This window comes from Pituophis catenifer, unplaced genomic scaffold (genome assembly GCF_029215685.1).
Source record: "Pituophis catenifer annectens isolate HBS135680 unplaced genomic scaffold, rPitCat1.0.hap2 SCAF_1, whole genome shotgun sequence".
In the NCBI taxonomy this organism is placed as follows: Eukaryota; Metazoa; Chordata; class Lepidosauria; order Squamata; family Colubridae; genus Pituophis; species Pituophis catenifer.
Window position 1 is genome coordinate 141,810,387 of NW_027256881.1, and position 16,788 is coordinate 141,827,174.

The 16,788-nt window shown below is 38.0% G+C and overlaps 1 protein-coding gene across 1 annotated transcript in view; it reads right to left on the reverse strand.

Annotated features, from left to right (window-relative positions):
* Positions 1-717: 717 nt before the first annotated feature.
* APOB (apolipoprotein B) overlaps positions 718-16,788 on the reverse strand; it is a 50,163-nt gene continuing 34,092 nt past the window's right edge. The window contains exons 25-28 of the mRNA XM_070933015.1: positions 8,268-15,785; positions 7,244-7,358; positions 5,302-5,485; positions 718-2,624 (exon numbers count right to left, since the gene is read on the reverse strand). Coding sequence (XP_070789116.1) covers positions 993-2,624; positions 5,302-5,485; positions 7,244-7,358; positions 8,268-15,785 — 9,449 coding nt within the window. The 3' untranslated portion in view covers positions 718-992. The remainder of the gene's footprint in view (positions 2,625-5,301; positions 5,486-7,243; positions 7,359-8,267; positions 15,786-16,788) is intronic.

Genomic DNA, 16,788 nt, shown 5'->3' on the forward strand with positions numbered 1-16,788 from the left:
CAAACTTGTTGGCTGAAGATTGTAAGCTTTTCTTTAGGGACGTCCTACATCTTTAAATACTGAGCAACAGGTTATGAATTTGCTTATGAAAAAACACTGCATTTTTCGAAGATGTAGCACTAGTGCAATAAAGCATGAACTGCTATAACATGTGCATGAACAAAGAATTCATTTCAGGAATTGCCAAGGCTGACTTTGGAATGGAATAAGAACGAAAACATTGCACAAGATTAATAGAAATATAAAAAAAAAAATGGCACATGTTGTGAAAAAATATTAATTTGGTTAACAAAGGAAAAAAATATTTTTACAAGTCTGGTATGGACCTTGATAGGAAAAAGAACTATTTGGGGCAGAAATAAAACGGCTGTTTTGCATGCAAAATAATTCATCTGAATCATTTTTATTTTCTTATATAGAATGCATAGATTTCATCCCCATATTTATCTACAGTCTCCTTTTCTTTTTGTTGTTGTTGCTTTAGGCACACTTGTTATATTCCCAATTGAAAATTATTGATAATTTACATTCTTTAATTTAGCGTGACCTCTATCTTATTCTGTAGAGTTACGAATATTTATTAAGATCAGTTGCAAAATAGATTGAACAACAAGGGGCCAGATGAGCTATGAAGCCAGTGTAAAACCTTTCATTAGCAAACTGGATGATGAACTAGCTCCCACAAGTAAACCTGTAATAAAGGACGCTAAGAGGAAATAAATGAATTCATTTATTGACTTTGCAGAGGAACAAACTGACTCACAGATTATTTAGCTTTCATATACAACAGCTTCAAAGAGTTTACTGATAGTGCAGAAATTCAGATTGCTGCCTTTAAATATGTGATAACAATTTGTACCATTATTCCCCCCTGTGAGTACGTCTGTACATTCTGCTCGATCTGTTCCACAGTCAGTTGCCCAGCATAAGTCTACAGATTCATGAAATGTTGCTGCTCACCGATTTTATTTTATTTTTTGGTGGCGTTTAGATCAGCGACTTACCAAAATAGTTTGTTTCTGTTGAAGATCTTCATCGCTTGATGGGCCTTGATAAATTGTTGACAAATTGAATGGTTTTGGTATATCTATTCTGAGCTCTCCTTGCCGAACAGCTATATAGGGCCTCAGAGTATCGGCTGTCACTTTCTCAATCCAATCGAGTAGCTTTTGGAGATATTGGAAGAATGTAGTATACTTCTCAATTGTTAAGTCAATCAATCTTTTTGTCTCACTGATGAGCGTTCCATAAGAATTGAAAAGGTGGTTGTATGACTCCTGCAGCTTTGCCTTGATCTGTTGATTTTGTTTGGCAGCATTCTGTTTTGCTACTTTAGACCAATACTGGATTTTTTCATGTGCAGTTTTAGAAAGTTCAGCAAGTTTTTCTTGGTTCTCCAAAACTTCTTTTGCTTGCTCTGTCAGGGTTATCATCAGGTCAGCAGCATCGTTTATCCATTTGGTGTGCCACTCTAGTATAGTGTTAAAAAAAGTCTTCAGCCAATTGATCAATTTTTCTTCCACTTCATAATATTTGAGAGACCATCCAACGACACTTGGGTCAAAATATTCCTTCCTTAAATCTCTTATGCCATGTAGAACATCTTCTAACTTATTATAAATTTCAGAGAAAATATTCTGGATAATGTTTGCAATGCGAGGAGATAAATATTTTACTTCACCTGCTAAGCTATTCAAGGATTGTAAGAACTTGACAAACAGTTGTTTTATTTGTTCTTTCAGATCGTCGTAGTTTTGAGCTTGTAACTTTCTGATAAACTCTTCTATCTTTTGGAAGACTTGTTCAATTCCTTCTTTTAGGTCTCTTAGATGCTGCGCAAAGTCAATCTCCCGGAGACCAACAAATATCTGACTAGCTTTCTTTTGTACATGGGTTAAAAATACTTTGATTTCTGCAAGTATGTCACTACCTTTGATTACCTCAGAGGAAGCTGGGATTTTAATTTCTGCTTCATTGACAAAGGCAACCAAAGAATCAAAATATTCCTGCACTTTTGTAATGCACTGATCTACAGCTTGTGCTACTTTTTCAGTGATTATCACATAAAGTTCTTCACCAGTGTGCCTCCCAGGAAGGCCTGGTACCTGGAATCTCGTTACCTTCAAAAATTCAATGGCCGAATCAATGAGACGTTTTATTTGTTTATGGTATTCTACTATTGCATCCATTATGGCATCCCAAAATTGGGCTCTAATTTGGTCATACTCTATTTGGCTAGCTTGATCTGCAGCTTTGTTGTATAGTTTTTTGGATTCTGTCTTAATCTGTTCGTATTTTCCTGTGACCTGATTCGTTACTTCATGAAGCTGTTGTTCTAGTTCGCTGATACTGTTTACTGTGTTCATGTATGTTCCGTCAATATTATTTCTCAGAGTATCCTTCAGTTTTGAGACAGCAGGACTGATTTCCATGCCTGTATATTCACGATGGTACTTGTTAGCAGCAAAGTACAAAGCATCAGCCATTTTAGGCACCTTCTCTTTTAAACCTTCAAGTAATTCTGTGACAGCCTCCTCTTTCCAGTTGGTTTTGATTTGAATCAGTTCTGGATTTTTGAAGGATATTTCACTTTTTAAGATTTCCACTTCATTCCGAGGGTTAGACTGTAAATGTAAAATAAAATTTTTATGAAGGATTTTTTTACTTTGTTATGGAACAAGACATTTACTCATTGTTTCATTAAATGAAATCAATTATATTTTGGCTGATTTTATAGTATCTTGAAAGAATTTGAAAAGAAAAAGCACAGCATATAAAAATATAAGTAAGGTATCTATCGTGTTGTACAAGTATTTCTTTTCAGAGCAATCATCCACCCTTAATATGGTGATTCAATTTATTAATTGATATAGAGTTATTAAAAATTGTAATGTACCATTTCATAAAAAGTACTCAAATGATTCAGTTTCTGTCTTAAATCCTTGGCCAACACTTTGCATTTGATGTTATTTAAAATTGGATTTTAAATCCAGATAGCTAATGACAGATATGATGGTACTGATAATTAGCAGAATTGCAACAGAACAGAAGGGAGAAGTATCCTAGAATCTTTTATTTATTTATTTGTTAAATTTATTTGCCACTTATCTGCCAAGAATCTTTTGAATGGATGGATCAGGCCTAATCAGTCCATGTTGCTTTAACATATGCTGGTACTTCTTGTATCTCATTTCACATTTTATTTTTATTTCTTATTATTAAATTTTTATACCGCCCCCTCTCCCGAAGGACTCGGGGCGGTGAACAGCCAAAATTAAAAACACACAATACAAATATTAAAATACATTAAAATGAAATTAAATTATCTTTGGCTTCTCCAATTTAAAACCCCTTACCCATAAAATTCCCCAATTAAAAAATTTTAACCCAGCCCGGCTTGCTGAAATAAAAAAGTCTTCAGGGCCCGGCGGAAGGTCCGGAGGTCCGGGATTAGTTGTATCCCTGGGGGTAGCTCATTCCAGAGGGCGGGTGCCCCCACAGAGAAGGCTCTTCCCCGGGGGGTCGCCAGCCGACATTGCCTGACAGACGGCACCCTGAGGAGGCCCTCTCTGTGGGAGCATGTTGGCCGGTGGGAGGTTATCGGAGGCAGAAGGTGGTCTCGTAAGTAACCGGGTCCTAAGCCATGGAGCGCTTTGAAGATGAGAACCAACAACTTGAAGCGCACTCGGAAGACCACCGTAAGCCAATGCAGCTCACACAGGAGAGGTGTCACGTGGGAGCGCCATGTCGCCCCCATAAGTACCCGCGCGGCTGCATTCTGCACCAGTTGGAGCCTCCGAGTGCTCCTCAAGGGGAGCCCCATGTAGAGAGCGTTGCAGTAGTCAAGGCGGGAAGTGACGAGGGCATGAGTGACATTAATGAGTGCTAGGGTTTTTTTTTTTTTTTAAGAATTCTTAAACATTTCTACTAGAAATTACAGATATTAGTTCTGTTTCTATTTTTCAGTCTTTTAAAGAAATGATAATAACAAGCTGAACTACACATATGCTGTAGATGTATTAAAAGCACTGAAATGGGGAAAAAAAGTGGTATGGCTACCATGCTCATTCACTGATGACTGTTTAAAGAGCACTTGAACTGCACCACAATATCTCTCTTGTTCATATTAATCAAGGAGAGAAACAACTTGGAAGTAAGAAGAAATTTCTAAGGGTGACAGGATAGTATTCCAATATCTCTAATACATGGGGATATAAAGAAGGTGTCAAGCTATTTTCCAAAGTACTTGAGAGCAGGACAAGAAACAATAGATGGAAACTAATCAAGGAGAAAACCAACCTAGAACTAAGGAAAAATTTCCTGACAGTTAGAACAATTAATCAATGGAACAACTTGCATTCAGAAATTGTGAATGCTCCAACACTGGAAGTTTTTAAGAAGACATTGGACAACCATTTGTCTGAAATGGTATATGGTTTCCCTGCCTAAGTAGGGGGTTGGACTAGAAGACCTCCAATGTCCCTTCCAACTCTGTTATTCTATTCTATTCTATTCTATTCTATTCTATTCTATTCTATTCTATTCTATTCTATTCTATTCTATTCTATTCTATTCTATTCCGTATTTGCATTTGCATTAGCATTAGCATTTGCATTTGTATGAAATAGACCTGTAGTAGGATTGAGTAGTGCATTGCATAACTAATAATTGGAGGAAAAGTTGCGCTGATGGCTACACTTCTTATCACTATCAATACTGATAGTCAGTATTGAGAATACTTATGTATTCCTTAATTGGATCAGTATTCAGGTATCTGAATATTTAGTTTATACATATGTTTATATGTGTATTTATACACATACACATATACTGTACATGCACATCAACACAATATTATGAACGTATTGTTACTCAGTATGCCTTTTGAATTAATCAGTCCCTATATGCCAACTAAATGATAGTAACTGAATACATACGGGGAACAACATTAACATTTTACTGGCCTTTAATTGTGGAGGTTCTGACAGGGCTGTTGATTAAGGGAACATTTGATTAAAGGAGTATTTAAGAATAAATTAAAGGAAATAATATAATTAACATTCCCTTTCATCTTTCTACTTTAGTGCCTGAACGTTGGATTTTGCAACAGAATGCTGAAAAAATGCCCTTGTGTAAGGAAGGACAAATCAAAGCTGCAGCTAAGGGCAAATCCAGTCCTTAGTAGAGGCTTTAACGACAGTAATGAAAACTAGGTCCCACTGAAGTCAGTCCGACTTGGTCAGGATAAAATTGAAGGTCATTAGAACTATGGAGCATAGTCTTAATTTTAACCTTGCCTACCTGAGATTGGTAGACAATCCTGCTGTTGAGAATACTGGAGTCCAGGTTGATAAGAACACGGAGAGTACCAGCTGAAGAAGATGATATCGATGTAGAAACACTTGAATCATCTCCCTGGTAGCGTACTTGGACATCCGTGAAAGTTGGACTGGTGATGTCCAGGGATGCTGTGTCCCGAACAATTCTAAAAGAGACACAAAGTAATCACAGGATAAGTTAATTGCTCATTAATACAAAGTAGCATTTTTTAAAAATGGCCTATTATACAGGTAGTTCTCAATTTACAACAGTTCATTTAGTGGACAGTTCAAAGTTACAATGGCACTGAAAACTGTGACTTATGACCGTTTTTCACAGTTACGACCTTTGCAGCATCCCTATGATCATGTGATCAAAATTCAGATGCTTGGCCACTGGTTCATATTTACGACCGTTGCTGTATCCTGGGGTCCTGCAATCCCCTTTTGCGACTTTCTCACAAGCAAACTCAACGGGGAAGTCAGGTTCACTGAACAACCGGGTTACTAACTTATTAACTTCAGTGATTCACTTAACAACTGTGGCAAGAAAAGTCGTAAAATGGGGCAAAACTCACTTAACAAATGTCTCATTTAACAACCATAATTGTGGGCTCAATCGTTGTCATAAGTTGTGGACTAACTGTAAATGGCTGAGTTACTCTACTGAATTATTCAATGGCATGACTGAGGTGACACGTTATGCAGACCTTGAATTGATATGATGGAAAGAATAATTTAAAAAGTTAACATGGGAAGTATTTCAAAGAGCCATACATGAAGCTCTGTTATTCAATCAGAGACATTTAAAAGGGAAGTGTTGATAGTGTTCTATAAAAGAAATAATATAGTAGGCCAAATGCAGTTCTGGGAAAGAAGCCTGCTAAATATCCTCATTACCAATCATAAGCTTAACCCTTTCTTTAATACAGGTAGTCTTCGACTTACAACAGTTTATTTAGTGACTGTTCAAAGTTAAAACGGCCCTGAAAAAAGTGACTTATGACCATTTTTCACACCTACGACCATTGCTGCATCCCTGTGGTCATGTGATCAAAATTGGAACGGTTGGCAATTGGTTCATATTTATGGTGGTTGCGGGTTCTGGTTGCAAAAACTGCAACCTTCTGACGAACAAAAATCAGCGGAGAAGCCAGATAACGCTTACAGAGTAAGGTGTACAGTCTCCCTTATATAACACTGCTCAATGGATCCCCGTTTATGGTGTATAGTTTCACCTATAGACTTGTTAACAAAGAGAATATATTTAAGATATAATCTGAGTCAATCCCAGGGATCAAAGGTTTTTTCTTCCAAGTTTTTGGGCTCGTGCTGGAGCCCATTCTCAGAGAACTTCTTTCTCTCCAGAATGTGTGCACTGGTTATGTCAGAGATGAAATCCAGCAGGTTCTGACAGGTTCTGGAGAACCGGTAGCAGAAATTTTGAGCAGTTCAGAGAAAGTTTGGAGAACCGGCAAATACCACCTCTGGTTGGCTCCAGAGTGAGGTGGGAATGGAGATTTTGCAATATCCTTCCCCTGCCACGCCCATCAAGCCACACCATGCCCAGCAAGCCATGCCCACAGAACTGGTAGTAAAAAAAAATTGGATTTCACCATTGGGTTATGTGTGTGCATTATATTTATATGGTGCCTGGTTGTGGCTTTTTATTCTTAATTAGGATGTTGATGGCTGGCCATTAAGTCATTAATTACTGTTTCCTTATGCTGCACATGGCTCCTAAGTACCTGGTAGGCTGGTGGTAAATCAGCACTCCTATTGACTGACAAGGGGTCTGTTTCCCAGGCTCCAATCATTTCTCTTCAAGAAATGTGCATGGTGGGCACATTCATTGACTCAGATTGGATCCTGCAATATTATCCTGGGACATGTATATTTGCCTTCAATGGCAAGAGTATATTTACCTGTCACCTTCTACAACGTAGACAGCTTTATATTTTCCACTTAGGTCAGGATGAGCTAAATCATACTGTGTATTTAGTGTGAAACGGTTGCCTTCATATTTGTAGGTGGATACACCTAGAAAAGAAAGGTTTCATATAGGTGAAATCACATTTCATAAATTTAGGGTGATACATACACTGACTTTTGCACAGTGTCCTTGAGATATCTATCTATCTATCTATCTATCTATCTATCTATCTATCTATCTATCTATCTATCTATCTTAACAATTACCTTCAATTAATAGAAAAAAATTTTATTGTTAATTTTTTAGTTCTAAAGTAGCTGTTATAACAACATGCATACAGCAAAACTAGTGTCATGAATCCAGGGTTAATCATTACTTCCCTGGTCTAATCTCTTTTCACCCATATATAAAATCCAGATGGATTTCAAACTCCCACCCCCCCAAAAAAAAACTCATTACTCTGCCTCATCTTACCTATGTTACATTTTAAAGTAGCAGAAGTTCCTTCAATTCACCTATCTTAAATTCCAATCAATTATATCTCATTCAAAAATAAAATAATATGGAACCGTGATGGCAAACCTATGGCACGAGTGCCACAGATGGCACGCAGAGCCATATCTGTGGGCACGTGAGCGTTGCCCTAGCTCAGCTCCAGCGCTGGCCAGCTGATTTTTGGGCCCTCTGGGCCCACTGGAAGTCAAGAAATGGCCGTTTCTGGTCTCTGGGGGGGATGGGGAAGGCCATTTTTGCCCTCACCAGGCTCCAAGAAAGCCTCTGGAGCCTGGGGAGGGCAAAAAAACAGGCCTATTGGGCCCACTGTGCCATCATGTGACAAAAGCAGGGGTCGCACGGGGTGGGGGGGGGTCGTGCGTGCATGCACGGGGGGCGGAGGGCATTGAATTTTGGGTGTGGGCATGCATGCGCGCGACACCCTTGTGCTCCCCTTGCTTTTGGCACGCGATGGCAAAAAGGTTAGCCATCACTGATATAGAATATACCACAGATATACTTACCATCTAAGTCATATTCCAGAAACTGCAGTGGTGAATTTGCAGTAAAGTCAATGGAATGTTCAAAGGCTTCCTTGGTGTTCTTCAGATCTGTTTTCCAGGTAGCACTGTACAATGGGGAAGTGACTTTGATAGAATTAGACAAAGCTCCAAATTTGGGGAAGTAAATTCCAGCAGGTAAAGCAAATGTGAAAGCTGGTATCTCAATCTGCTGTTGAGGGATTGTAATTGTAGGCAAATCAAAATCAGCTATCTTGTTGACTGCAGCATTCAGATTCACATTTAAGTTGCCAAGAGAAAGTGTCTTTGGAAGAGTAAATTGGGGTATTGTTACAAGGTACTTGGGAACGGTCAGCTCAAAGTATGGAATTTTATTTTGTTCCAGATTATTGTATTTGGTAATTACATTAACTTGGGGAAACTGTATTTTTGGTAGCAGAGGAAGGCTGATATCAAATGAGGTACTTTTCAACTTTTCAGGGACTTTGACCTCACGTAGGACAATGGTGTAAGATGGATTGTCAAGGCCATTTGCTTGAATTTCAGGAATCATGATTGCAAATCCATCTGCCAGTTGATTGACATTTATAGGGAAAAAATACCCATCTGGATTTTTTGTGTATACTATTTTTGTAGATGCATTTAGGTATTGCTTCTCTTCAGGTGTAGTGGTCAGATCTAATTTTAAGATGTGCCATAAGCTCCTTTCATAAACTGGCAATATAAACTCTCTGAGGAAACTGATGTGTCCTCCCAAAGATGCTGATAAGTCAACTCGAGCTTCTACATTATCATTTGCTAACTCCAAGTCATGTCCAAGGAAAAAATTAAGGATTTGGCCTTCACTCTTCCAGCTAATTTTTTGATTTCCATTATTAACAGTCAGTGAAAATGCTTGATTAATAGAAGTCTCATCAAGGAGATTATTTGGTTGGGCAACTTGTACCTGAAGACCTGCTGACATAATACCAGAAGCTAGTTCCAGGGTTACTTTGCAGATCTGATTTCCTCTAGTTCTAAGTAATGGGAAATAATTTAGATAGTTTTCTCCACTATGGTCCCATAAAGCATAAATACGATCGGTAGATGCTTCAATGGCCACATTTTCTTTTGCATCAAAATTCCAGAAGTCCCTAGAATTTGAACTAGTCTCCAACTTCATACCTGATCGAATACCTTTAGAATTTAAATAAGTATTTGCTTCATGAACCAACTTCCCAGAAAATGATTTTCCTTCATAAAATTTACCACTGATAAAACCATTGGTTGATGTATCAGCTGAAATATAAGATATAATACTTTCTAGCTTAGCCTGGTGGACAACTGCTCCTTTAGCATTGACATAATTGTTATCAATATCATAATTTACATTTATTTTTGAAGATATTATTGGTATTGTTTTGGCATTTCCTTTAAGCTCCTGTCCATAATTTACTTTCCAGCCTGGTACAGTAATCTTTGCTGTGGTTACCACTAAAGCTTCTATGTTTTTCTTTGTGAAACTGATAGTGCTGTCATGATTTCCTTCTATAAATTTGTTTTTCAGGGATAATGCAGTTGCTAGTTTCAGGCCTCTCTTCCTTGTGATGCTTGTTGTTCCAGCCAACTGATATTGTAGGGCATCAATCACAGAAGTGGAGGAGGAACTCAATCGGGCAATAATATCAGTTTGGTTAAAAATGCCAGCATTTGTATTCAGGGTAATCATGCTAGATTTAAATGAGAAATCATAGGTAATATTTCCAAAGGCTGGAATATAGATCTGGTTTGGCAGTGGGCTTACTCGATAGTTGGGAAGCTTCAGTGTTCTCAGGCCTTGGGGAATATGAAGAACTGGTAGCTCCAGTGATGGAAGAACTACGGTATATGATGGCATTGAAAATCCGACAAATGGAACAGTGAAACCTGGGGTGCTCATTTCTTTTGGAAGCATATAACCAAAGGTTGGCAGTTCTGCTGTAAAGGGAGAGACTTCGATATTAAGCACAGGTATGGTGTAGCTTGGAATCTTGAAGATTTGCGGACTTTGGTTTACTGAAGTATCCACTTTGTATTTATCAAACTTGACCTTGGCTTGGTTGTAGGATTCTGTCAGAAACGCTAAAGTATGGTCTCTATTTCTTTCAAAATGTTTGTTGAAGTTCACTATGTAATAATTGAGTGTTTTGTGCACACCATCTAAAGGAATTGGAAATGAGTGTACATCTTTGTTCTTCTTATACTGAAGTTTTACATTTAAATCAAATGATTGTTTTGGAGTTTTCAGTAACCTTTTCAGCCCCGTCTCTTCCCACAGAGAGTATTCTTGCACTTGGGGTGTCTTGATGCCAGTGTAGGGAACAGATTGTTCAGGAAATGAAATAGGAATATTTAGGAATTCCAAGTTAGCATCACCATTCATGGATATAATAGCTTCAGTACTATCTTCATTATTACCAGCAGACAAGTTATGAGTGTATCTATATTGGTTAAATCTTCCCTCAGCTACCCAGCTAACTTGCTGAGTGGAAGGACTGAGCACCAAGCCGTAGTTATTTACAGACTCAATTTTTCCAACAACTTTGAATGGGAAGCTAACTTTTAAATTCATATTGTTATTAGTTGATGCTTTAATTTCAAATGGTTGTATTGAAAAGGACACATCATTATTTATTGTCCCGGAGATGCGTCCAATCACCTTAGCATTGTGTGTACCAGACAGTTCCATTTTCAGCTGTACGAGATTCCCTGTGCCTTGCACATTTAAAACACTCTGTCCAATTTGTGGAGACTCAATTGTAGACTCCACCTGAAGCTTTGAAGAACTTGGCAAGTTGTATTCATACACCGCTCTTTGGTTGACTCTTAGGTACTTGGCATTTATCCTGTTTTCTGCTACAAATGCAGCTATGGATCTTTCTATGGTGAAACTGACTTTTGATTCATGGGTTCCTTCATCAGAGTAGTCACGAGCAGTCCATTTCCAGTTCCCTTTACCAGTGGAAGTAACTGATATGTGTCCAGCTTCCAATGCTGTTTTTATTTCATTGCTTAATTCAGCTTGGCTAGTGAACTGGGCCTTTGGAATGTTGAGCCTATGTGTATAAAGGGTCTTGCTGTCCATGGAAATAATCTTGTTCAGGTTGACTGTTAATTTGTTATGCAGTTCTATAGCATTACGTGTAGTCTGGAAGCTGGCTGTTGTTTCAGCATTTCCTTCAACAGATGCTGTCAAAAATACGACTTCACTTCCATGATCGGCTTTAAGGTACAAGTGGGTGAACTTCAGGTTTTCTTTTAAGATTAACTTTTTCATCTCAGGCGCCAAAAGGTGAGTATTTGCAGTTATGGTGAAAGCAAGGTAGTCAATTTTGGATACTGCTATAGCTGAAAGAGAGGCTACAAATTCTGGGCTCTGGGCATGAGCTGTTACATTCTGAAAACCAGCATTAGTAGTCAGCGTGAAGAAGGGAGACGCAATTCTGCAAGAACCAGACAGCTTTCCAAATGTAGGGACAGTTACAGTGTATGGGATACGTGGTAACTGGAATTCCGGAATCTTTATATCAGGAAATTGAAATTCATTCAAGTTCAGCTTTGGAATCAATAATTCAGGTATTTGCAACTGGGGCAAATTCATTTCAGGTAAAGAAAAGTCTGAAAAATAAAGATCTTTGATTTTCATTTCTTGAAAGTATGTATCAGTTGCTGGCAGCTGAAAGTCGCTTGTCATTAATTGATCTATTATCCTCACGATCTTCAGTTTTATTTCATTAAAATCAATTGTATAGGAGGGAACTTTAATAATGTTTAGAATGATAAATGCAGGAGTAGTAAATCTAACTGGGATTCTGATTTCATTTAATTTCTTGAAATTTATCTGATAAGAAGGCACATGAAGGTCTGTTAGTGGAATAATAAAATCTGGAGTTTGAAATGTTGCATCCTTTAAGGCTCGGAGACTAACTTCAAAAGCTGGTATGTTGATTATGCCTAGCCTGATTGCAGGAACAATAAAACCAGTTTCAACAAACTGGTTCAGCCGCTCAGCCATATCTTTTATATTGTATTTCTCTGCTAAAACACTAATCTTCTTTGAGGTAATGTCCCATTTCTCAACTAGGTAGGAGACTACGGTCCTATATAGCTGGCTTGCTTTCTGAAGAAATCTTTGGCATTCTGTTGGAATGTCTATTTGGTAAATTCTTTTGCGTGCATCTTCCAGGAAATCAAAGATCTTACTTTTCAATTCCTCTATTGCTGTAGAGCTTAGAAGATCATTGAACCAGTTAACTGTTGCAGCAAGTCTACTATCTTTCCATTTCTCAATATTTTGAGAAACCACAGCAGAGACGTCTTTGATGTACTGTTTTGCAGCTTCTAATTTTTGTGGCAGCTCCAAAGCTTTAATTTCATCATTGATGTTTTGAGTTGCTTGCCGAATTTTATTGTTTGTTTCATCTACAAATTTGTTGTAATCAAAGGACTTCAGCTTCTTTATTGCAGAATCAAGGAAGTCATTGATACCATCCACTAGCTTTTTATAGTCATATGTTTGGAGTTTCTTAATGGCATCATCGATAAACTTCAAAATTTGGTTGAAGAATGGTTTTATGTCAATTTTTTTCAACTTGATGGCTAATTGCTGAACTGTTTCTGAGATTTTCTGCTGTTTATATAATTCTATCATCTTATCCATTAGAACTTTGACCTGGTCGTCAATATTATACTTTACAATAAGTTCATGCATGCGGACTCTGAATGCATTGATCTTCTCAGATATTTCATAATCTTCCATAAAATTTAGAAGGATGTCTTTGATTTGTCTAAGGAGTTCGTCTATTTTTTCAAATGGAAATTGTACTTTTAACTTTTCTATAAGCATTTCAACATCAATTGTCTCTATCTGCTGCTTCAATGTTTCTGCAATATGTTGGGCATCGAAATTCTGAATCTGATTCTTCAGTTGATCAAGTTTTTCTTGTACCTGAGCTCTGATTTTGTACGTGGCATCCACATTTTGAACCCAAGCAGCAGTGTTGCTTCCTATTTGGCTAGGGTCATACTGAGAAATAAAAGACTGGAGTTGCTGAATTGTGTTGATCATTGTTACACTGATTTCATATTGCTTATCTAGAACCTTTATTTTTTCAACAATTTTCTCGATAAGTTGCATGATAGCTGGTCTTAAGTCATAATTCTCCTTCATATACTTTTCCGTTTCAGTCAGAAGTACTTGCAGCTGAGTCAAAACATTTAGCAGGTTAGCTTTAGCATTTTCCAATGTGTTTTGAAGGTCCTCAATTGTTATGCTATAATCTTTTGTGAAGGCATCCAGATTCTCTTTCAGTTTATTCACTTTACTTTCCAAATCGAAAGAGTTCACATAGTCATTCACTTGTTGGGGAAACTTATCTAAAGCTGTTTTGTATTTTCTCATCAGCTGGTCTATATTTATGCTCTTTAGATTCTTCTGAATGGACTTCATTGCAGTTAAGATGGAACGTCTGAATTGCTCATAATATGCTGGAAGTCTTTCCAAGAAAGGTAGATTGATGACATGCACATCTGCATTTTTATCATATTTGAGGGAAAGAGAGAGGCCAAATTCTTGAGGCTCGGCTATATTTTCTCTTAAACCCAGGGTATCAATTAGATTAAGTCTTTCATTTTTTGTGAATGGTATCTTCATAGGAAAATCTAGTACAGAAAGATCAGCTAAAGTTTGTCCAGTCAACTCCACACCAATATTTTCAGCATTGTTAAACACGTTAATGTCTTGGGTATATGCATGGTTATTCAGCTGACTCTTCGTTTTCCAAGCACTGCTTTGTTCAGATGGAGTTAAAACAACTGCGATTTTGCTATCTAATCCAGTATTATATCTTTCCCCAGAATTGATGATATGGTTGGTTGATCCCTGGTAATCATGGGAAAAGACAAATGCAAGAGGTTCTGCTTTTAGCAAGAATTTGCTGTACAACCGACCAGACTGTTCTCCCAAAAGTGCAAAGCGTCCATCTCCATTAGTATGCATATCCAAAGTGACAGTAAAGGGGGCAGCCACAGACCGTATTTCATTAGAAAAGGTTAAGAATTTGGAATCACAGTTTGTGTGGACGTTGATTGTAGAAGAGAGTCCTGCAACGTTTAAGTTAACTTTATGGGTAAGGGCTGCACCCCGAATGTTTGCAGCTGTGTCTGTCTTCATATGTGCAGTCAGATCTCCATAAGTAAAGATATAGGTATGCTTTATCTCATTGCCACTATAAGCACCTTTAATATTACCATCCAGATTTACCTTGAAGAGCTCAAGCTGCAAGCGGGCTTTGTTGTTTACATTGGCATTACTGTATTTCAAATCATTGTTCAAGTTGGCTGTGAGGGAAGAGGGCTGTAGTTGCAGGTCCACATGATGTTTGTGGGATATATCTGGGTTAATAGTGTGGTCCAAATTTGAAACATAAGTCAAGGACAACCCTACAGTGTTCAGCTCGTGGGTGTGTTCAAACTTCGTTTCTTTGTATGATCCTGTCAAACTATTTGAAAATCGAAGTTCTCCATTATTTACTCTGAAGTTCAAAATATTTTTGCTGTCCACATCCAAAATGCTCCCTTGGTAGGTGCTCAACAGTGCTATTTCTGTGAGGGCTAGTTTCCCATCCAAGCTGAACCTTGCATTGTGTATCCCCGATCGTCCATTGGTATCAATCTTCACAGAAGCACCAGAAGCGCCAATTCGTGCATTCATTTCATTCTGAAAGACCAGTAAGAGAAGCTGCAATTTTGTTGTTGCACTGCTCACCAATCCATCCTGCTTAATACTTAGAGCAGACTTATGTTCTGCTTTGTTTCTTCCATTTTCGAATGACAAGTCATTGATGAGTTCAAGGCCTTGGTTATTAACAGAGCATGATACCAGGGCGAAATATACATTTTCAAAGTAAGTGGTCTGTAAATCGGAATGAAGGATAGCCTGTTGCTTGTCTAAAGTTAAATCAAACTTATTGATTGCTGCAAAGTTTGGGTAGGTTCCAACTGCCTGTGATGACAGTTTCAGCTGGCTGTTTTGATACTTTAAGGAAACCTCATTAGTCAGAATGTAATTCTGTATGTTTGTGGTAGACAAGAGTGTCCATGCATCCGTAGTAATTTTTTGAGTCATCTGGTTAGTAGCCACGAACAAGGAAGAATCGAACTTCAGGGTTGAATCCCATACCAAATTGAGATTATTTTTATCAGAGGTGAGAGATTGTAAGTATGTGGTTTTGGCAAACATTGTAGCAACCTTCAATTGCCCTTCTAGATTGGTAACACCAACATGTGAATTGTCTTCGTCAGTGGAATCCTGATGGACAGACAAGGAAAACATAACTCCGATGGGGCTGGAAGCCTCCAATGTCATGGTATTTTTGATGGTGGGAAGGAGTCCATATTTGTTGACCTTGCTGAATTTAAAATTGGAATTGAGGAGGCTGTGACGGAGTGAGTTTTCATAATCATAGGTAAGTCCATTTCTGTCATAACTTGCTTCTCCCGCACCTGAAATAAAATGGGGAAAAAAACAACATTAGTAACTTTAAGATGCTAAGTAACTTGAGCTATTGTGATTTTAAAATGATTGCTCTCCTCATTCATCATTCATGAATTCTATAATCCAGATGTTTAAAATGCAAGAAGTATGCTTGTATACTTGAAAATAAGTTGTGCTGTATTCAGTGGGGCCTTGCTCTGAGTAAGTGTGCACAGGGACTGACTTGAATAGGACTATTTTTTTCCTTTGACCTATAGTGTCAAAGGAGATGCAGTTTATTTGGCAAAATTTTCAGAAGTGGTTTCAAATTGTCCTCTTTCTAAGACTTAGAAGCCGTGGTGGAGTTCAATTTTTTTTACTACCGGTTCTGTGGGCATGGCTTGGTGGGCATGGCTTGGTGGGCGTGGCAGGGGAAGGATACTGCAAAATCCCCATTCCCTCCCTACTCCTGGGGGAAGGATATTGCAAAATCTCCATTCCCACCCCACTCTGGGGCCAGCCAGAGGTGGTATTTGCCGGTTCTCTGAACTACTCCAAATTTCCGCTACCAGTTCTCCAGAACCTGTCAGAACCTGCTGAATTTCACTCCTGCTCAGAAGTAATGACTGACCAAACATTACCCAGCTGCCCTTTGTCTCTAAGGCAGGATTAGAACTTGGGCTTCCCTGCTCCAAGTCCAGCACCTTAATCATCAGACCCAAACTAGCTTGCTGAGCGGGATTTATAACAGATTATATTTATAGTAGATTATTTGGGCATTATTCTTTTTTAAAGGTATGCAAGGATTGCTAAGAAGTTTCACTGAAAACTTAATAATAATGTTAATTCAATTCAATGTATGATCGCAGTTATAACTTGTTTGACATTTTAGCATGTGGGATTGACATGGGTATTAGCTGTAGCAAACTACAGATGACAACAACTTCTTTTTAAATCTATGGCATTTTTTTTCCTTGCAAAATACAACATGTTTAAACCTTGAGGTAGAAATACTTTTGCATGACCTCTTTT